The 20,698-nt window shown below is 37.6% G+C and overlaps 3 protein-coding genes across 9 annotated transcripts; 1 reads left to right on the top strand and 2 right to left on the bottom strand.

Moving 5' to 3' along the window:
- Positions 1 to 311: 311 nt before the first annotated feature.
- Positions 312 to 4,170, top strand: LOC105264745 (uncharacterized). 2 transcript variants are annotated; one of them, XM_011301833.1, is made up of 5 exons: positions 312 to 725; positions 838 to 1,072; positions 1,141 to 1,313; positions 1,425 to 1,712; positions 1,790 to 4,170. In XM_011301833.1, exons 1-5 carry the CDS (start codon positions 668 to 670, stop codon positions 3,013 to 3,015), a joined length of 1,980 nt encoding a protein of 659 aa, XP_011300135.1. In that variant the 5' UTR covers positions 312 to 667; the 3' UTR covers positions 3,016 to 4,170. The 2 variants fall into 2 exon arrangements, with proteins under 2 accessions (XP_011300135.1, XP_011300134.1); XM_011301832.1 differs by having other exon boundaries at positions 1,769 to 4,170.
- Positions 4,171 to 4,405: 235 nt separating this feature from the next.
- On the bottom strand, positions 4,406 to 5,140 carry LOC105264743 (vanin-like protein 3). Its single transcript, XM_011301824.1, has one exon. The coding sequence runs from the start codon at positions 5,108 to 5,110 to the stop codon at positions 4,493 to 4,495; it is 618 nt and encodes a 205-aa protein (XP_011300126.1). The 5' UTR covers positions 5,111 to 5,140; the 3' UTR covers positions 4,406 to 4,492.
- Positions 4,406 to 10,064, bottom strand: LOC105264744 (vanin-like protein 2). 6 transcript variants are annotated; one of them, XM_011301827.1, is made up of 9 exons: positions 9,807 to 10,064; positions 8,635 to 8,803; positions 8,483 to 8,541; positions 8,268 to 8,402; positions 6,626 to 6,763; positions 6,360 to 6,520; positions 5,921 to 6,135; positions 5,446 to 5,550; positions 4,406 to 5,382 (listed from the first exon to the last, which is right to left on the bottom strand). In XM_011301827.1, exons 3-9 carry the CDS (start codon positions 8,531 to 8,533, stop codon positions 5,144 to 5,146), a joined length of 1,044 nt encoding a protein of 347 aa, XP_011300129.1. In that variant the 5' UTR covers positions 8,534 to 8,541; positions 8,635 to 8,803; positions 9,807 to 10,064; the 3' UTR covers positions 4,406 to 5,143. The 6 variants fall into 6 exon arrangements, with proteins under 6 accessions (XP_011300129.1, XP_011300131.1, XP_011300128.1 ...); XM_011301829.1 differs by having other exon boundaries at positions 9,964 to 10,064; XM_011301826.1 differs by lacking the exon at positions 8,635 to 8,803.
- Positions 10,065 to 20,698: the final 10,634 nt, after the last annotated feature.

Here is a 20,698-nt window from a genome sequence, read left to right as displayed (position 1 = left end):
TATGGCGGCTCATATTAGGCGGTGAAACGCGCGTGAAGTGGTGTTTTCCTTGGTGTTACCTGCATATTTTGAATTAAATGGATACATCACAGAATAATCGGGTAAATATCAATTAATTCTATCATAAATTGATAATTGTTCGTATTTTTGATGATAAATACGAAGGGGGCGACAATTTGATATTTGCTTGTACGTCTTCGTCGAGAAAAAAGCGAGAAAATTAGAGTTGAATTTTTATCCGATGCACATTTTGAAACTTATGCATCAATCTCCGGTAGAGTGCGTTATGTAGTGCGCGTGGCATTCACCAGCTGATCCGAAAATAGCCTGAAGCCCAAACACTCCAATAAACCCCAACAAATAGCATTTGTCCTAAGTACTACGGTCAGTAGCAATGAAAACACGCAATAATCGTTAGTTTTATTAATGAAAAGTGATCGTATCGATAGTGACGTAGCGAGTATATTCATCGATATTTCTATGAGTTAACCGGGTGCTCATAGATTAGTGAATCAATCGAGGATAACCTGTCCTCTCGATTATCTTGTTTGAGATTTTTCTCCTTTTTCCTTCATTGCAAGTGTTGAGTGTCACTTTTGGAACACATCTGGACCAATGAAACGAGAAAGCAACACTTGAATAACGAAAAGTGTTATGATGCTACAGAATGCACTATTTTTATGCCGTTGTACTGACGATCTTAGGATTGGTCAATAAACTTTATTGTAAGTATATTCATCCATTCCTCTTTATTTCGATGCTGTTGTATCTATCTTCAGTGTCCCTTTATTCTCTATGAGAAATCGTTGAACATTTTCTAATACTGAATTCCTCCAGGTGTTGAAACCCTTCCAAATGTTACAATTCAAAATCTATGGCCTACCAGTGCCAGAGCCAAACTAGAAATATTTCCTCAATTTGTCACGGGTATCGAACCAAAACTCATACTCCGTGGGAACAATGAGTCCCTAAATATGACATGCACAGCGGTATACCATAATCCCGATAAAAATGACATATCACTCAGCTACGATGTTGATTGGAAAGTGCCTTCTCATGTTAAAGATAATCCGTAAGTTTTACAGTTCTTCCTATTATCCAATTACTCTGAAACTGTTCTAATGCGATTTGTTATTTCAGCTCTAGTAAAATAATTTCAGGCCAGAATAAAAATATAGCCTGGCTGTGGTTCGAGCGCTTGTCAGAATACGATGCTGGGAATTATATTTGCAATGCAGTCAGTACGAGCAAATCTGTCGTTCCACCGTTCATGTCCAGTGAAATTCGCCTGTCTGTGAAGAGTAGTAAGAACAGTAAGTGTAGGAATAAGTGTCACTTAATAGTCAAACATAGTTAATAAAATGGAAATATTCTATTGGATCATTTCTCTTTCTCTGCTAAATAAATTGATTGTACTCTCTTAGAACCTACATTCTGCGGAAAACAATGGTTTAAATGTCACTTATCAACTCACTGCATCATGCAAAGATATGTGTGTGATGGAAAAGCAGACTGTGACCAAGGAGAGGATGAGAATCCAGATGCGTGTGGTCCGAACCCTTGTTTCGGAAAAGTGCATTGCGAGGGTCGTTGTATACCTCCCGAATGGTGCTGTGATTATCGTAATTGCAATGGAACATATGGCCTAAGGCCATGGCCACCAGAACCCCACGAGATAAGTTACGTTCAAACCGCATTCTACACAGTCATCGGTACGTAACAATAGCCCCTAATTGAGCATGCCGAGCCTTATTTCGTTAAAAGATAGAAAACTCTTGGTTTGTTGTAGGCTGTGCGATGGCATTCATGTTCATTGTTACGATACTGGTAATAGCCATATGTAGGGTACAAATTAAGCGAGCTATGAACTCCAGATGGACACAGCAAAATCGTACTAATTGCACTAGACGACGTACAGTGCCAATTGGCATGCCTATGTACGATTTAGACGTTTATCTGAATCGTGCTGCGGATAATTATCCCAGAGGAGTCAGTATAATGTACAATATCAACAGCGGTGTACAATTTGTGGGCCGTCCGATGGAACCGCCCCCTTACTCTGAGGTAATAGCCTCGCCTCCTCGAGAAGGCCCTCCACCTCCTTATGTATCCTGTGAGAATCTCATTGAGCAAACAACGACAATTGGAGTTGCCTCTGAAAGTACAACGGCAAGTCAGTCTGAATCAACAGAAGCCCCCACTTGTGGGACAATACCCCCACAAGTGAGCAATGATCTCAGGGATGAATCATCAGGCTTTTCTGGAATGGTTATAACATCTAGGAGTATACCTGGGCCTCAAGTACCCACACTATCCCACATATCAACTAATTCAGCGGCAGCTGATTTAGACAGCAGACCTAGACTTGCACTTCCTCAATCGTTCGATCTTGAATACGTGGAGACTGACGCGTTGTTATCAGAAAATTCAAACATAACGATTACGAGTCCTAAAGAAACTCTGTGGAAGTCTTATGGGCGACCCGGTGGAGCCAAAACCCGATGGCAGGATCAAAGTCCTGATAAACGGTGGTTTAATCGTAAATCCGGAAAGAGTGCTGAGAGTTCTCCTTTGAAAAATAAGGATTTATCTCTTGCTGATGCTGAGAATGAAGGAGTCTTTCTGGATACAGATCAGCACGAGGTCAGGATAGACTTATGTCAGGAGCAAGGACCAAGCACGTCTGCTCACGATAACGAGCAAACATCAATTTCAAGGGGGAGCCATGTTGCCAATAAGAAAGCCAATGAGTCTAGGGAAGATGTGGGTTTTTCTGGAGTTAACAATCCCTCGGGATTAGTGACACGTTCTCTAGCTTTTCCTTGTCAACCTAGTCAACATCAGAACACAATTACCGATACGCATACACAAAAAAACGAGTCTTCCACGAGTGTTTCTACCGCGTTACTCCCATCTAGTGATCACCAGACTGAAACTAATGGCCAAATGTCGGCTAGTGAACCCTTAGTTCTGCCATTGCGTGAATCTTTCATTGGAGTGCAGAAGAACAGTTAGTCGATAGTGATTAATCGACTTCCACTTACTAAATTAGTTTCAATCATGCTTCCAGTTTTGTTTGACAGATCTATCGTGCTTCGTGGTTAATGTACATATTATGTAGGATATTTGTATGAGAATATTGCGGATTAGTGCATTTTGAGTACTATTGTATTCCAAATGTTTATTTTTACTGTTAAATGTTTCGATGGATTATCCTCGCTTGCCAATACTCCAAAATTATTGTATTTTCGTACTTATGGGTATTTGGAGCACTGCACGTTTCTCATCGTTTTTTGAATTATCGGAGTGTTCGGAGATTTGTTGATGGGACCAATATTGTTTCTATTATTTTTTCGATTTATTAACATTGAATTCATGTATATCAATAGTATCATGAAGGAGTAACAAAGAAAACCCACCGTTCTGCATAGGATGCGCAGTCTTCTGAATAATTTGATTGTCAGATTTCGATAACGTTATCGGTACGATTAAAATCTTATTAGTATCCTCTTCCAGGGCTCGGGATAAGAATTATACACTTGTTTTAACGTGCTTCCAAAGATTACCTAATGGACGACTTGTTTCTTTGAATTATAGAGGATCGCTTGGTTCATCGTGGAGTGATGATAGATAATCTTAAATTTCATATTAATTATGATAGACAATAACGTTGACCACCTCGTTTTGTTTTCAATTGAATAATTCAATATTTTTATCGTTTCTGTTTTAATCTCAGAGTTGATGATTAGAAGATTTCATATCAAATTGTATACACGTGTCACGGTAAAAAATTTCATCGGCGTTTTAATTTTTGATTGGGTTTTAATGAGATATTCGATGAATTGCAATGGATAGATCTTATGAAATTCTACAATCATATATTTTTAATATACCTGCACCCAAATTCAATTGAATTGATGACGCACCAAGGGTTATAAATTGATAAAACAGATATATATTTTTAAAATTTCCGCAGAATTTTAGAGTGCAGATGTATTGCAGATGGCCTAACATTCCGATTGGGCTTATAATTACTGGTTACTTAAGAGCACACTCGATTATACACGAGTTATCAATTGTCTCGAATCGTTGAAAAATACTATGTATTTTAATTATGTTCATTGTAAATTGAAAATTAAGAAAAAATACACGAACTATGAGAATATTCAATGTGGGATTGTTTTTCGAGTGTTTAATCACTCGTCTCAGCGGTTCATATAAATCTAACTATATAATAAGTCTTCATATCCTGGATCTTACAAAGGTTTTTGTTTGACTTCGTCAATAGCCTTCGCCTCCCATACACACCATAACTATTATATATACGATGGGGTTCATATAAATCTATTCTCTTGCTTGAATCTCGAGCTTTTAAAAAAATATTTAGTATTTCTCTATTCGAAAGTAATTTTTTCAGTTTTTTATTCATAGAAAATATTTAACTATGACAGTTTATAACTAGTTTCTTTCGCCCAAAATTCCATAAATCATTTCACTGCTGAAATGATTTGTGTGGTATTTTATAACCATTAGTTTGATCTTGAGATTTGGATCTGTATTTTTTGTAGAGGAGATAAGTTACGGAAGTTACTACAAGAAAAATTAGAATCCAAATTTGGATGCTCACGGCTGATGACACCGTGGTATTTCTCCGTACTCTCGGATGTGTAAGTACATCCCTCTCGAATTTTCTCGCGAAAAGACCGAGTGTCTGGACATTCTTGGCAGGTGCAGTGAGAAAAGCCTCGATATGTACCGTATCCTCCTCGATTTTCTCATTGTACGTCCAATCGAGGGGCAATAGCGATGAGTTAACTGAGTTCGGCATTATCATAAGATTATTTCGATTAACAAAAGTGGCGGTGATTCTCACCAGTGAGAAGACAGTTTCCGACTTCGTTCGGAGTCCGCAGGTGTTGACTGACTCATTCCTACAAAGAACAATCGCACAAGCCTGATATCCGATAGTGGTGTAATTGACAAATGTCCGTTGACTATTCACCACCATCAGTTTGTATTTCGAGTTTGCATCGATATTCGATGTCTCGATGGTGAAGTCACAACAGAAGTCATACTGGCAGAGTTTCTCCTGCTTCATTTTTGAGTTCATAGGACGTGTTTCATAGGTCGGAAGGCCAGGGTCTTACCAGACGTTGAAGTCGCTTGGTAAATTGGAATCACGTTCGCCTTCCAATTCCGTTTGTTCAGACCGTTTTCTTCTGAATTCATCATGGATATGTTCCGCACTTTTTCCTTGGTATTTCCACCTCAATGCCCCTTTGATATTTTCTGTTAGCAGTTTTCGATTCTTCTTTGGCACATCAGCGATGAGGATCTCATCGCCCATTTCACCGATTGTCGCTTTTGCTATCCCTTTTTTTCCTGAAAATTCGAAATTGGGTGAATAGAGAGAATAATCGGGTTGGGAAGAATTGAGGGCTTTACCTAAGTATATTCCACTCCCGAAACTTGCCAACTGAGGTTTGTGGTAGCCTGAGGCTAGGAAATTAACGTTCTCGGAATAGGCCCATTCCGACTGCGATTGGATCGCTGCAATGAAGTGTTGTAAATTTTGAATATCTTCAATCAGTCATAATAATTTTCTGTTGACTAGTTATTTTCAATAGATATAGGGCATTGGCATGAATTCGAGGATGACATTGGCTGAATACCCATGTGCAATGCAAATTGGAACTCCCTGAATCCAATCGCTATAGTTCACCTAGCTCCATGGAAATGTCGTAACCACATTGCAAATACACGTGTCGCGTAAACTTTCGTAGATGTTCTATCAAATGCTAATGAAAACCAAATAGAGAAACTCGATTTAACAGGGGCAACATCAAGAATGGGCAAAATTCAGATGGTTTTTTTTTCAATAGATAATTAGAATTAAGAATGATTGTTTGATTTTGTCTACCAGTGAAGAAGGGCAGTTCGGAGAACCACGCCGTTGAGTAGACGATGTCGGTTACGTGGTGAATCCTCGTGAGGTTGAGGGCGGGTTCTTTGAACAACATGTCGAAGCAAATGAAGGTTCCAAATGTAACGTTAAAGTCTGTGTCAAATGTAATGATTTCTGGAGTTTGAAGTATGTCGAATTGGGGCTCCTTGAACAGATGAGTTTTCCGATATCTGGAATGAGACGATTAATTTTGAGGGCTTCGGGTAAGGATTGAGTTATGGGGTCAGAAGTTTGTGGAATTCGCGGGTAATTTGTTTGGAGTTTCACTTTGTTGATTTAGTTACGATGCCTTACAAACAGCATTCTTTCTTCTGAATTTAATGCTCGTTACTTTACTTCACGAATCGCTCAGGGGAATGGGCGAATTTTCAGTGGTAACTAGTAGAAATATTACTTTGCTATTATTTTTCCTTGACGATCGAAAATGGCTTGGCAGTTGAAGAGAAATTTTCCATCCTCAGGACATCGTTCACCATCGCACGGCAATTTTTCAGCAATATTGATGACAACGTACATTTTACCCTCCCTCGCTGCACACGATATTCTCTTTAGTGCCTATCAATCACAATTTTAAAATAGCCAATAACTGCAAACCATGTGGTGGATGTTGTTGGAGTCTTGAAAGGGAAACGGTTAGAATTTAAAGATTTTTTTTGTCACCTCGTGGACAGCAATGTGGTGCTGGTTACAGGGATTGTAATTAAGTGGAATCAAAGTTGACCAAGCGTCCATCTTTTCTCGCTCTGGTAAATCGATAGTTGTCATACCATCCTCAGGGAATACTATTATATCAACTTCCTGCAGAAGGAATTACAATTCAATTTTACATGGTAAAATGCAGTGTCCCTAACTGTTGGGTATGGGCTTTTGTTTCCTAAGCCAAGTTGCAGCCATCGTACTACCAATTTCACCCCATTCCTGGCACAATTCAAGGCAAGAACGATATAGACGTGGTTCGATCCTCAAACTACTTCGGGTTAGATGAGCACCTTTGTATAGATACTTCCCCACTTGTCTTCCCTTTGACTATTCAACATCACATTATCCTCCATTTCATCAATGGATTTTGTATTACTTTGAGGCACGTTAGTTTTCACAATATGTCGGCAATTTATATGAAAACTTTATTATGATTTCTATCTTAAATCCAAACAGTACTATTTTGTGAATTCCTTTTTGAGAAGGATCGCAACTGACGGATAATAAAATGGATGAAAATGTAACGAATTGATGCGGAAATGTACGAGCCATAAATGACACCAAAATTGAATCATTTCCATATTCTAATTTGATAAAAGCCCCAACTAATGAAACGTGAATGTCTTCCGTATTTTTAAATCGCTTTCTCGTGTCATTTTATTGAAACTCGTGTTTCCTTTCATCATTACCACCCATGAGAACTCCACGGGACGGTAAATGGAATTATCCAGCATATTGCAGACACTCCCCTGCAGGGATGTCTGGTCGAATGTCCTAATGACATTAACTACAAGGCAGACGCGTCTTAAAGATGGTGCCATGCTCTCAGGAAGGATGAGCTTCCTTAAGTCGAATGCCACGTCAATGGCACTATTTTTAGATGCATCAATTTTTTCATAGTTTTTATTTGATTTTGCAATAATTGATTTATGGCTTTTTTTATGTTTCCGACGATCAATTTGAGTAAGCCTTGAGGCGATGTTGTTATACAAACCGGCCTCGAAGATAAAACAGTGCGGCTATCAATATAGCTTCCGTTTGAGGGGAAATGAATGGATAAATTTGTCGTTCGCGCAGTTCTAATGTGCCATTTGTGAATACTGAAAGACTTTATTTTCCATTTTTTTTTTCAGAGGACGTGTGAACGACAAGTTGGAGAGAGAGTCTGGCTGAGGGGTGAGTAAACGAATTTATACTATTCTCAAAACGTTTCCGTAGTTAGAATTTTACGGAAATGTAAATAACTATTACCAGCCATATTCCCCGCGCCGTTTACTTTTTTTAAGAGTTATTTTCTGACAATACGTGCGTGTATTCCAATTAACTAATTGAGTCGGCACAGTACAATCAGATCGTCGAAATAGGGGTAAACGGGGATACGTGAAATACTTGAAAAAACCCACTAATTAACGTATTTTTGTGTTATTTTACTTTGATCCAATTTTCCCCGCGATTTTCCCAGGATACTCTAGTCGAGTATCAATAATTGGAAAACGTAAATGTATATGAAATTCGCGTGGTAGCTCGTCGAGAGGTAAATTAGCTCCCCTATCGGTGAAGTTTTAAAAAAATCATTGAAACGAAATTAGAGATTTGCAATTACCGAAGCGGCAGCCTGTTGGATGAAGCTCACATATCTTTTACTGTTTTCATCGATTGGGGAATCATTGTTATTCGAAACGCGTGGAGAGAATTCAACAACAGCAGCTTTGTATGTATCCGCTTCTGGAGTGGACAACTGAAAAATATTATTCAATTATCCTGGAACAATTCTGTTTCCTCTCGGCGAATGTTCATGAGAATTTAGGTCTTAATTACCTGACAGGATAATTGGATAATTGCCAAAAGGCAAACACAGTGTAGTTGCATCCTGATACCTGTGAAAAGAAATGAGCAAAGGGAATTTACAGTGTGCAAGCATCATCAGCCTGTCTACACAATGATTATCCATGTTTGCTGTATCTAGGTACATGGAATAGTTGTATCCACCGTGTGTTGGACGATACTCAGTTTTGTTTGTTGGATTATTCCAATGGGTTCACGCTTGTGCAAGTAGAAACGACCCAACTCGCAATATTGTTCCACATTTTATGGCATGCGTAATCAATAGAGAGATCCGTTCTTCGTTTTTCTTTCCCCCTGGAATTCGTTAGGTTTTTTATTCGATACTGTGTATATTGTTAACGACACCCTCATAAAATGGAATTTTTCAACTGGAAGGAAAAAAGTGACGGGCAATAAATTAATTCAGTTTAGATCCGATACTTTACCGTACATTAAAGTCATCGAGATTTCTTTCGAATTTCTGCCATAGGAATATTTTATTTATTCTTCGCAAAATGAAATTCTCTCTCCTCTTTACGCATTTGCAACGTCAGATGTATTACACAACTTGTGCGATAAGTCGGATTTGACACACGAATGCTTCGTGGCATTCGTGCGTTAAATCTCGTTTCTCGTACTTGTTGCGTGAAATATTATCGTGAGCAATTCTCACTTTGTCTTGTACCCTTGATACAAAATAAATTCATTTATCTGAAACGTCCGTTTTCCGTCGGTCATGCTTTGTCAGTCGCGGGTTGGCGGGTTCCTTTTTTAGGATCGATGAGAGGTCTACATTATTACGTGGTGATGGCCTAATCCCTAATCGGTTGAGATCATGAGAGATGGTTCTTTAAATTTTTTATTTATAGCATTCCAACAGCTTGGTTGGTCGTGCTGAAGTAATTACCACAAATTTGCGAAAATACGCAGATACATAGATTTCTATAACATCTTTCCATAAAGGATTCTATATATCTTCAAAGTCTCAGCTGTGGCTATTTACATAAGTTCCTCAAATATTTAAATCACCGGAAGTCAAGAAAGAATCAATTATCGAGAGGTCTTATTTATTTCAGCTATTTAAGAAAGTACTGATTCCATAAGAAAAAACCATTTTGCGAAGAGCTATATTAACGATGATTTGCAAAAAAAAGTTTTATAAACTCTCGAAGTAAGTTTTTGCACTTTCACTTGATGCATTCAAATTCGGTTACAGTTTCCCAGAGAAAAATAAATCGAAAATACATAGAGTCTCGGCTGATTCTATATATTTTTGAATTAATTCTAAATATTTTAAAAATAGCATGCATATTCAAACCTTATAGTTTAGTTTTTTTTTGTATAAATAAGGGAATATATTCCGCGTTGTTTTTTCTGACCACAGCCCGTACGTGAGGTTATGCAATCAAAAGGCTACTCTCGTTGCTCTCAAATCCTTCTGATAAACAATATCAATTGTAATAATATTATCAAACCTCAGAGCGCGGTACCTCAAGCTAGTCCACTGCCCAACTACTGTCACAACATTTGAATAGAAGTTTCGGTTTGTCTGACCAACATACACGTGTAATGTATGACTAACCGCATTACGACATTTACGCGCATGTCATGTTAAGAGATAAGTTGAGCGTGGCATTTGACCTTGACTGCAAGTGGGAATCCCGCGAGTTCACCAACACCAGTTTGATAATGAATCAATACACATTTAGACAAGATGTTCTGTGGTATTTGCATTCTATCTACATTCACAACTTCTCTAGCGTAGATCTTGGTAAATAAATGAGGACAGCTTGTGTTTCATCGAGTGGAAAAATAGAGATGAAACGACGAGAAATGGGTAAATGGAGATGAAAATATTTTCTGGGCAATTTCTTATGAAGAAAGGACTTAATCTACTACACAAAAACCATTAATTTCTCTTCACGAGAGATGACGGGAATATTTGAGGAAAAACTATTCTTATGAATGGGACATTCCACTCAATTCTGTAGCAATTTCTTGTCAAAATTTTGATTTCTCCATATTCTACTCATTCTTTTCATTGGACAGCTGACAAAATTTTATGAAGAACATAAAAGATTTAAATTTCGAATTCTATAGCATCAATAGAATTCTTATTTTAATAGAAAAATTAAGGACTTGAATTGCTTTTCTCAGGTATTAGTGGACAGATAATTTTCATTCAACAATGACAGAATTGCCAAAAATCTGAGGCATAACATAATCAATGGCATGAATCGTAAAAATACGGAGATCAAAATTTCCATGCAAAAATTGCTGCAAGTAACTCCACTAGTTATTCATTCGGTTTCTGGGAGTTGAATGTACGTGGAGAACTCTCCAGGCTTCGCATATGAAATTTCGCGATTAGAATGCTCTATAGCTGACTGAAAGTCGACAGATGGATGGATAAATGGGGAGATCATAAAGGGTAACGTAATAAGACACTTGGCGTGAGTAAAACTCAGACAATGTGTTCCCGTCGTTGTTATATGTAAACACTTCATGTTCTTCAATGCATACTCGAGTTCACCGACATGACACAACATTGTATCCTTCGAGGCTTGAGAGCTGACAACTCAACTCTGATATCTTCCAACATATACTTTTTCTCAGACACTTTGAGGAAATGGGATAATAAAAATGTCGCAAGGTACTTGAAGGCGGTTTATCTCGAGTGATAATACCGGTAAGTTCTGCCAAGTTTGAGGAGGCTGTGCTGAGCAGCCAAATCTCTCATCCTCCAAATTTCATGATATCGTAAAAACAATATTTTCAAAAATGAGATGATACAGAGTACACGATCGCTCCACCATAAAACCTTTTATCCGTTTTCTCGCTTCGATAATTCCTGCAATACCAGATGGTATTTTCTGCACTTGAAAATGGTAATTTTCCTGTGAGCTTTGATCCTTGTAATTCAAGGATTTTAAATGCTGGGAAAAGCGAGGAGTGTGATGGAAGAGTTTATAAACCTGTTCTTCTTTCGTGTTATCCAGTGACTAGGGCAAAAACGTTCTATTGATTGATATTGTCGTGATGGGGGAGAAAGGATCACGCGAGACCGTCGAAGATACCCTAATGGAAATACATTTCAATTGATTCAACACTCGGTGCCATTTACTGTACGGATAACTTTGAAATCAGGTCGTACACTGTCTGATACCTTGATAATATCCTCAAATTTCGTGAGTGCACTTTGCTGGTGGATGGGGGCACATATATAACGAACTTCGTGTGGGTTCGACTATTGGAGAATACATGCGATTGATTGGGAAGACTTAGGGGGAATGATCGTCGATATCACTTCAATTAGTGATTGTCAGTCATTATTAATTGGTGATTCGGGAGCGGTGGGGTAATTGTTCGTGTTGCGGAGTCGAGGTTGGGGATCTTTACTATGCTAATGAGTTATGAGGATAATTTTGGCTTCAGTTATTTTTGATCCTGGAGGCAATGAATGTTGGAGTTGTTGCCAGATTCATCTGTGTCTAATAGAGGTTGCCGATTGGCTTTCAGTTTTCGTGGAGATCACAGAATGATTAGATTAGAGTGAATCTAGTAGTGAAAAGGAAATGGTTTTTATAATTCCAGTGAATTTTAAATTGAAAACTGGTCGAAAGCAATTGAAAACAGTTTCGAGTTGAGGGTATTTCTGAGAGAATTATGTATTTAGTGTTTTTCAAATTTACCCAGTGGTGTATTAAATAATATTATATCATTATTCCTCAGTAGTACTGTTGAAAAATTTCAGCGGAAATTTCAATTTGATAGAAAAGGGATCCTTAAATATTCTTCGTTGACAGATTATTTAATTTCTTGGATAATCTCACGGTTTTCAAGTTCCATTTCAAAGGTTATTGTTTAGAACTCTCAAAATACGGATAATCTTCGACATTACCGTTTAACAATAGAAAACACAGCGGTGCTCTCTAGTTTCAGTGACATTCCTGACGGTTGTTTAGTTCCTGAATGACTCAAGAACTCCTCAAATCTAGGGTTAAAGTTTTTGTGGCGATAAATGTCTTCGGCCGGATTTTTATTTTCGTACTCTGTCTTCATCGATGGGAAGCTCACTTTAATGATAGTACTGACGCTTTCCTAATGCTTTAATACAGTTTTCCCGCTCTCTGGAAAATGCAGAACCACTAGACATAATGTTGGCAGAAAACAAACGATTTTTCACTGGGATGCCATTTCTACATTAATATTTGAATTTTAAACAACCTTTCTTTTCGGAACTTTTTTTTATTTAAAAAATACACTTAAACTGCAAGATTTATTCGCCAGTTCATAGAGACGGAAGTAACTGTCAGTGGTGAAGTTGAATTTTGCGAAGAAATTCATCTGCATAAAACTACTTGAAAACTTCTCGCGAAAAGCAATTTAATTTTTGATGGGAATATGATAAAGAGTGGTTGAGGAGAAACAGTTCGTAATATTTTGGAGTGAGTATTTTTACAGGAGATTTAATGCCTCAGCCTAAAACATGATCGAAAATCCAACCTGGCACCTCTTGGATGCCGTTGATTGCTAGTCACGTACATTTTCAATAGCGTGCCAGAAAATTATCGAGCGAATGGGGGAAAAAAAACGAAATGAGTTCGTTAGCGTGACGAATTGCGGGTATGTGGTGCACCTCTGAAAATATATTCACCATTTCATCGTCTCTTAAATATCTACCTCTTATCGCGAAATTGTACCGAACAAAACTTTCTTGCTATGCGAATTTATTTGGAATATCTGTAGCACTGGATGGACATTCCAAGAGGAATTCTTCAATTTCTCGGCATTCGTAAAAGGCATTCTGAATGGATTTGGCATTTTGAATGGATATTTGCGCTTTTGCTACTTGAAATTCCACGTACCCACGAATTTTAATGAGCAAAGATTAGCCATCGTGAAACGCATGCGGCAGTAATTTCAATAATCATTGTACGTGACTATTGGTGATTTTGTAAATGCACAAGGTGAAGTGGCACCTAAGGAATTCACAATTGCAAATTTTCCGCTCAATGTTTATATTTCGAAGAACTGCGATCTTGACGACAATGAAAATTCAACAGGATACGAACAAACGAAATGGAAATTCGTAAAATTCTCGGTAGTTTATATGTTCTAGTTCGTTTGAAACTTTGTAGTACCGAGAGTAATAAAAAAACTTAGACGAAAGCATTCACTCCTCCTCTACTTTAAGTGTACCTCGTGTTTGCAAACTTGCAACGCTTGGGAGGAATGATTGTCATGTTTTTATCAGCAGATAAAGGACGAAATTTACTTTCTTCATGAGGGTCAGTCGCACTGTCCTATTCCCACAAAGATCGATAAGGAATAATCAACTCCTCTTCAGTTCTCTTTCGGAGGGTGTTTCCTTCTTTTTCGTCAGGGGATGAAATCTCAGGGATGATTTACACCGAGACAGTGTGGATCATTTATACATAAAGATAAAATATATTTTTCTACGGGTGATTCACCCCACCGCTAGAATATCCGGAACAGTAAAATACACAGGGTGAAAGTCGATTTATATTTATTAGTTGGGGAATCGATAAAAATTACACGTCAAATTTTTAGTTAAAAAAAACTTGGAATTTTTAACACAAAATGAAACTCCTGTAAAGGTAACGTAATGAGTTGTTGTAATGACTTGCTAATCAGAATAAAATAATGGCCCGGAGATTGATTTCGACCAGTCATCCGAAATTATAGCTGACCCGATACGTGAATATAGACCTCCGTCGTTGGATGTGGGGTCGTCAATGTGTATGAAGGGCCTAGGGGTTATTTCGATGATCAGATGATCTCCCTCACTCTCTCTTTCTCTCCCTTGGGTCGACCACCAATAGATAGATCTCGGATTACTCATGCTAAGGTCCGCATATATCACTCTCATGTCATCCAGCTCTAGCCCAATAATTTGCCAATGTCTGCATTGTCATGACGAGTTTGACAAAAAAAAATAATCAGAGTAATTAAACTGGTCTCATTTGCATTTCAACAGTTGATTCAGTGATCTCATGAATTCGAGTCTGTGGAATTATCAAAGAGGAGAATCCACAGGGGAGAATAGTAGATAGAAGAGTCGTTGTCCATGTCGATTTTTTCGTCGATTTATATTTGCCCTCGGTTTATACCCCATCGACAAGTTAAACGTGTTATTCATGATTTCGTTTAATCTATTCTGTTTTTCGTTTCGTCTCTCCAATATTTTTATTCTCAACACTCGACCCAGTTTTCTCAATCGTCGTAATTACCGTTGATGCCAGGTCTTGTATCACGGCCCTCTTCAGTGCAATTCCTTTTTGTATGTAACTATATTTCGGGGTAAATCTGTTGAACTCTCAGCGTTTTTGAATTTAATACTCGTGCTCAACCCCGAATTAGAATTACGCGGATGCATTACTGAACAGTTAACAGTGTGATGGTCTAAAAAAAATTGATCTTTGGGAATTCAGTTATAGAAAACTCTTGCATCAAATGTTTACCAATTCTGAGGATACATTTGCGCATAAATGATAAACACATCATGATCTTTATCTAAAAATTTTTATGAAAAAAAATTATATCGTTCTGATTATTAATAATCGAGGTATAACTGCAGTAAATGTGAAAAATGTAGTTTTGAGAAAAAACTAAATTAAAAATGCATTCATTCAATTATAGTTAATGCTAATATTAAGCCGTAGTTCAACAACGACTTGAGACATGCAATAGAAATTTCAGTATGTTATCTTAACACATAGACTATGAAAATATTTTCTTTTCATCGATTTATTAACTTTCACCCTCGGTGCGCCTTTAAAGAATCATAATCTTGAAAATATTCTCTTTCCCAGAGAGACGATTGCAGTAACTGTCCGATAAAAATCAGTTCAATCAGTCAAAATAGACTAAAACGATTTCTTGAAATAGTATTTTAATGGCAATTCACCTCAATCTCATAATTCCAATGTGATGCACGCGAAAAGTCGCAGCATCGAATAACAAAAGAGGGTAAAAAAAAGAGGGTGAAAAAATGGGGAGGGGAAATAAAAGGAGAAATCGGCAATGGGGGTGTGTCGGGGCTGAATGTGTGGTTGTACCACTTGGATGGTTGAAGGGGGTTGGGAGGGGTTGATGTGCGCGCTAAAGTCGGAGTGGAACACTGGGCATCCGCGGAGCAGCAGTGCGACGCGATTCGGGCTACCACGCGGTTGCCTATCAATTCTACTTGCACTATCCCATACTTTCGTTAACCGTAATTAGTGAGAAAAAACTTGTCCAGTCCTCGGTCCCTTATCACCGGATCCCAATTTCCCAACCGTTCCGTGCGTTCAGTCTTCAATTTGATTCGCTAACGGTGACTCACTCGGAGCTCCCTTCGCATTTTACTTTCGGAGAGTAATTGGGTAAATACTGGGAAGGGGGAATCGTAAATGAAAATAAAGTGCGTGTTGTGTCCAGTGTACATACCGACGTGCGGTGTACAACACCTTGAGTATATATCTTGATTTTTTCCTTTTTTTTTTCGTCTTTTGTACTTTAATGGTGTGAGTGGTGGAATTCTGCGGGGAAATTCGAGGACTTGAAAGCAACGACAAGAGGTTGGTCATTTCATCGGTTATTTGAAATGCAGGGAAATTTGGACTCTGGGAATTTTGGGTTTTGAGGAAATCTCGGGTGATGTTTTTTGGGAATTGTTGAGTATTCGAACAATTTGGGGGATTGTTTCTTTATGGTTGCAGCTTTCGTGATTCACGTCACGTTTGTTGGAGCAGTAGCCAGTTGTAGAAGTATGAGGGTAAACAAATTTAATAATGCAGAAGTTACTGGTATATGGCGGAGGCATACGTGCGCCGCTGAGAGCTGAAGAGTTCGAAAATTGGGTTCTTCAGTTGCACTGGGTACTGCCTACGACAAAAAAATGCCGATCGATTTTGACACGTGTTTAGTGGGTTAATGAATAATATATGGGGGAGGAATATTCAATGCATCTCTCATATTTATTCGAGGGAAGGAAAATAATGCTGATCAGTTCGGGTTTTTTTTTGGCAAGGGGCTAGATAGTCACTGCGGAAATTCGTAAACCGAGAAGTTCGGAAATTGAAACAAAAGTCAACAGAAGTGAATGGAAATTAGAGGAAATCTGAAGATTAATGGATTTCCGTGGAAAACAAAAAAATAGCCTCGCTCAATAATTTTAGATCGAGCAATGGGGAGGGATATGATTTTTTTGCGTATTTTCCTCGTTTTTAAAATTTCGATGATTATCTGATTTTTTAAATGATTTCATTTATGATTTTTTTTATGATTTCATTTTTATTTCATTTCATCATCTTTAGATAATGCCAAAGGCATCGATCATAGATCATAAATCAGCTCCTGGCGTGGAGGAAATTTTTTAATTTTTTTGTTCGCATATTTTCTCCGTTCCTGAAGGTTTTATTATTATCTAGAAGGTGAACATACGAAAGCTGTTCACATTTCTGAAAAAAAGGTTAGAGAACGTAAAAATGGAGAGCGAAAAACTCTGTATCTTGTTCACAGCTAGTGGTCGACATATTTCTGCATTCTTTATTGCATCTCTTGTTTTTGCATTTACTGTATGCAATAAAATAGACTGTATTTGCGTAAGTGACAGTGAAAAAGAGAATTATGAAAAATTTTCCACTCAGAGGATAAAACAAACTAAAATGTAACACTTTGAGACGTTTAACCTTGAGACATGAGTAGATGTTAAAAATTCGTAGCTATTTCCCTAATACCATGAAAAATTTGGACAGAGCAGAGCATAAATAAAATATGTTTGCTATTGAGTCATAAAGTAAAATACCTTTGACGTTGCAATAGCCATATTTCAGAGCAAATGACGAGGTGTGTTATCACGATACGTTAGTTATCGACATCGTAATTTATCTATTGGCTCATCCAACCATTTTTTTCATTCACTCTCACTCTTCCTTTTTTATGTAGACAAAAAATAATCAATCGCACGTCGTGCACGCGTCAATCGATAACGGAGACCTACGGTTATGATACCAGAGAATAGTGACAAGAGGGTAATGGATATAATCCTCTCGTGCGATCTTCACCATGACCCCATGGTTTTTAATTATCCCGCATCCTCTAGAGATATTTTTATATCCTATCCCCTCGTTGTTCTCCTTTCAAATGCCTCATGTGTCTGCTCTTCACGTTATCATCCCTGCTGTGAAATTTCAATTCAACATGCTGGGTGACATTGTTCGTTAATAATGTTTCTCAACTTCTCGCCGCATTGTCAACGATAATTTTCCTCGTTGAGCAGTGTAACAAGAGAGAAATTTTCGTAACGATTTTATCCTGACACATCGCCACCATCACGAATCTTCAGAACTATCGTCGTTTAATTAATGGCGTGTAACGAGGGAACCGAAAGTGGTGAGCAAGATGTGCGACTTTGGGGCTTTTCAACCACGTACTTGCAATTAGTTGGGATTACTACCGTAATGGGAATGTATTCTCCCTGAGTCTCAATAAAATTTCGATATATTGGCAGTTTTATTTCCAGTAGTTCTGACATGGAGAGAGATTTTTATATTTTTGCTTCTCAATGGACGTATTGTAATCCATCAAATTGAAGTTTCTTATTTTTTATGTTATATCAGGTCAATGGGTGATTCCTCCAATATTTACGATTCCACCTCGGATCGATGACATTTATTGGCATCAAACATTTAGAAAAAGGTCGAAATTTTCATACAAATTGACTTGATTTTCTCTTACCGGCATTTCCAAATGCCCGAGGGAGGAAATGTCTTTTGTATCAGACATTGTCATCTATGCCGCATTCTCCAGTGTCAAGTGATTTCCGCTGAGATGCTGTCCCTTTTTTTACCCTCTGAAGATGATTCCTCTTTTTTTCTGTTGCGAGGAAAAAAACGGGTTCGGGCGTGACAAATGATTATCCCTCGTTGTCGTCAACCTTATTTCGTGGTTGAATAATTCAAGAACAGCGATTCATCAACGCCTCCATAATTCACCCTCGATGATAAAATCCACTTATTTTTCATCTGGTGAGAACTCGAGCTATTTCATAAAGTGCGTCAGCTATGATTTATTAAATTTTTTAACTCCATTATTTATTTAATCTTCATGCCTCACGCGTTCACATTTAATGTCGTCTTCAGTCACAATCTAGGTGATTTGTTTTTTCATGTTCACTTTTTTTTACGATGAAATAAAAAGGACTTACGTTGGGAAGAAGGCGGAAGGTAGCTGTAAAAATTAAAGATCGAGCGAGAACATGTAGTAAAATATTTCTACTGCCTCCACGTGCTTTTTTTTTACCAACATGCGTGTCCCATCAATACTTATTTGATTATGAGAATCCATTTTTCATCTCTCCCGAGGATTATATTTGACGTTGCGTCATTATTCATTAAAAAATTCAATAAAACTTGAATTATTTGGAAGGCCGAAAAATGGACGCTCTCCATATTATTCTAGTTTTCAATACAAAAATGAATGATATATGTATCTGACTTTCACTGATTATTAGGGTTGATAATGGATGCACGGATAATAATACTTTGATCGTAACGATTTCAATGTTATTATTATATCGACCATTGGAAAATATATGTGGCTTTAAAAATGTTTTGAATTTTCCCTCTTCCCATTAGCACGCACAAAAGAATACATACCATAAATCGTATTATTTATTGCGCGCTACGCTGAACAGATGGCCTTTATGTGGAATGAAATTTTCCGGCAAAATTCACGCGGTCCATATGCAAATGACCAATTTTTTCCAATCAACATCCAATCGAAAAAGCTTGTCACTCGTTGGTTTTTCAGTTTGAAAATTTATCTTATCATCATCCCGCGAGAATAAAAATTCTTCCCTCTGAGAAATGGTTTTTCATCGATTATATGAAAGAGAACTAATATTCCATTCGATCAAAGCGGTTTTTCCTCAATCCCTCTCGGTATCAACTCCGGAGACAATGATGGTCCTTGTTTACCTTTCTCGAGTACATTCAATTCATCTTTATTCGCAAAAGCGAAAAAGAGTACGGAGATAATGAGAAAAGAGATGTTTGAGATCCCTTTCATCGACTATTACGATTCTTTCGCCGCTAAATCTGTTTGAATTACACGTAAACCCGTCGTAGGTTTTCTGAGCTGAGTTTTTCATTTGCTCATGTAGCATCTCGCAAATAACATACATTATACGTTTCCCGAAATATTTTATTATATTTTATAAAGAGAACACGAATGACACGAAATGAAAAACTCAAGACCACTGAAGTATTGAAATAACGGATGCAGCATGAGATTTTTATTTTCTTTTCCAAAGAGATTATCAGTAGTTTGCCTCGGGGAAAATTAGCAGTCGATACTCTGACGAAATAATACAAGCAATTAGAGGATCTCTAGTTGAAATTACCTGGATAGGAGGAATAGCATTCAAATTACTTCAGGCTAAGTTTTGTGGCGTCTCACATAGTGAGGCAACTTTGTCTTCCTTTGAAAAGGACCGGATGAACGAGTGAGATGAAGGCTCACTTATCCTTTCTCATTATCCCTGTGAATATCTACCCTCTATGCGAGAGTGAACTACATCATGATTTATCACAATAATGAAAACAATATCGATTCTCGGTGTATAATTATCGTGCTCTAATTAACCTTAATTATTTTTGCCAATCAGAAACCTTTTGATAGATTTTACCTCGTTGTTTTACAAGCTGGTACGACATTTCTCATTCCAGTTGAGAATAATTAATTTGAGCAATTGTTTTAAGATGTGAACATTCAGGTTTTGCCGTTGATTAAATATTTTTAGTAGAATCACCCCGTAGTGTTTATCCAGGTCAAAAATTATTCATTTTTGTTCCAATTACCACGTCTCAACTCGACGTGATTACATTTTACCACTTGACGTTGTGAGGGAAAAATTCGGACGTATTCTATTTGAATATGAATGTTGAGCATTTCCAGTTCACTCCGCGTGTTCTGTAATTGTAATTTAAATTGTTGGATATCTCTGGACTCTGGTATAATCGGCTTCCACCGTATATAATTCGAATTCAAACTCCATTGAATCAATTATTCAGCCCCTTATCATGCCCTAAATGAAAATTTTTCAACCGGATGTACATGACTGATGGAATTACAGAAGTAGCACATGATTTTGCACTTCTTTATCGTGGTAAAGTACATCATCTCGCTTCAACAACTCAATTT

This window comes from Fopius arisanus, unplaced genomic scaffold (genome assembly GCF_000806365.1).
Source record: "Fopius arisanus strain USDA-PBARC FA_bdor unplaced genomic scaffold, ASM80636v1 scaffold00025, whole genome shotgun sequence".
In the NCBI taxonomy this organism is placed as follows: domain Eukaryota; kingdom Metazoa; phylum Arthropoda; class Insecta; order Hymenoptera; family Braconidae; genus Fopius; species Fopius arisanus.
This window is presented reverse-complemented; position numbering and strand designations above follow the sequence as displayed.

What these genes read in the sequence shown, in the direction of transcription:
- LOC105264744 (XM_011301827.1), bottom strand. Translation starts at nt 8,533, where the DNA reads ATGCAACTACACTGTGTTTGCCTTTTGGCAATTATCCAATTATCCTGT. An exon ending in TTATCCAATTATCCTGTCAG is followed by an intron (nt 8,403 to 8,482) that starts GTAATTAAGACC and finishes AATATTTTTCAG; the next exon opens with TTGTCCACTCCAGAAGCGGA. An exon ending in CAAGGAAAAATAATAGCAAA is followed by an intron (nt 6,136 to 6,359) that starts GTAATATTTCTA and finishes GTCTCATTCCAG; the next exon opens with ATATCGGAAAACTCATCTGT.
- LOC105264745 (XM_011301832.1), top strand. Translation starts at nt 668, where the DNA reads ATGCACTATTTTTATGCCGTTGTACTGACGATCTTAGGATTGGTCAAT. An exon ending in ATTGGTCAATAAACTTTATT is followed by an intron (nt 726 to 837) that starts GTAAGTATATTC and finishes GAATTCCTCCAG; the next exon opens with GTGTTGAAACCCTTCCAAAT. An exon ending in TCTCATGTTAAAGATAATCC is followed by an intron (nt 1,073 to 1,140) that starts GTAAGTTTTACA and finishes TTGTTATTTCAG; the next exon opens with CTCTAGTAAAATAATTTCAG.
- LOC105264743 (XM_011301824.1), bottom strand. Translation starts at nt 5,110, where the DNA reads ATGAACTCAAAAATGAAGCAGGAGAAACTCTGCCAGTATGACTTCTGT.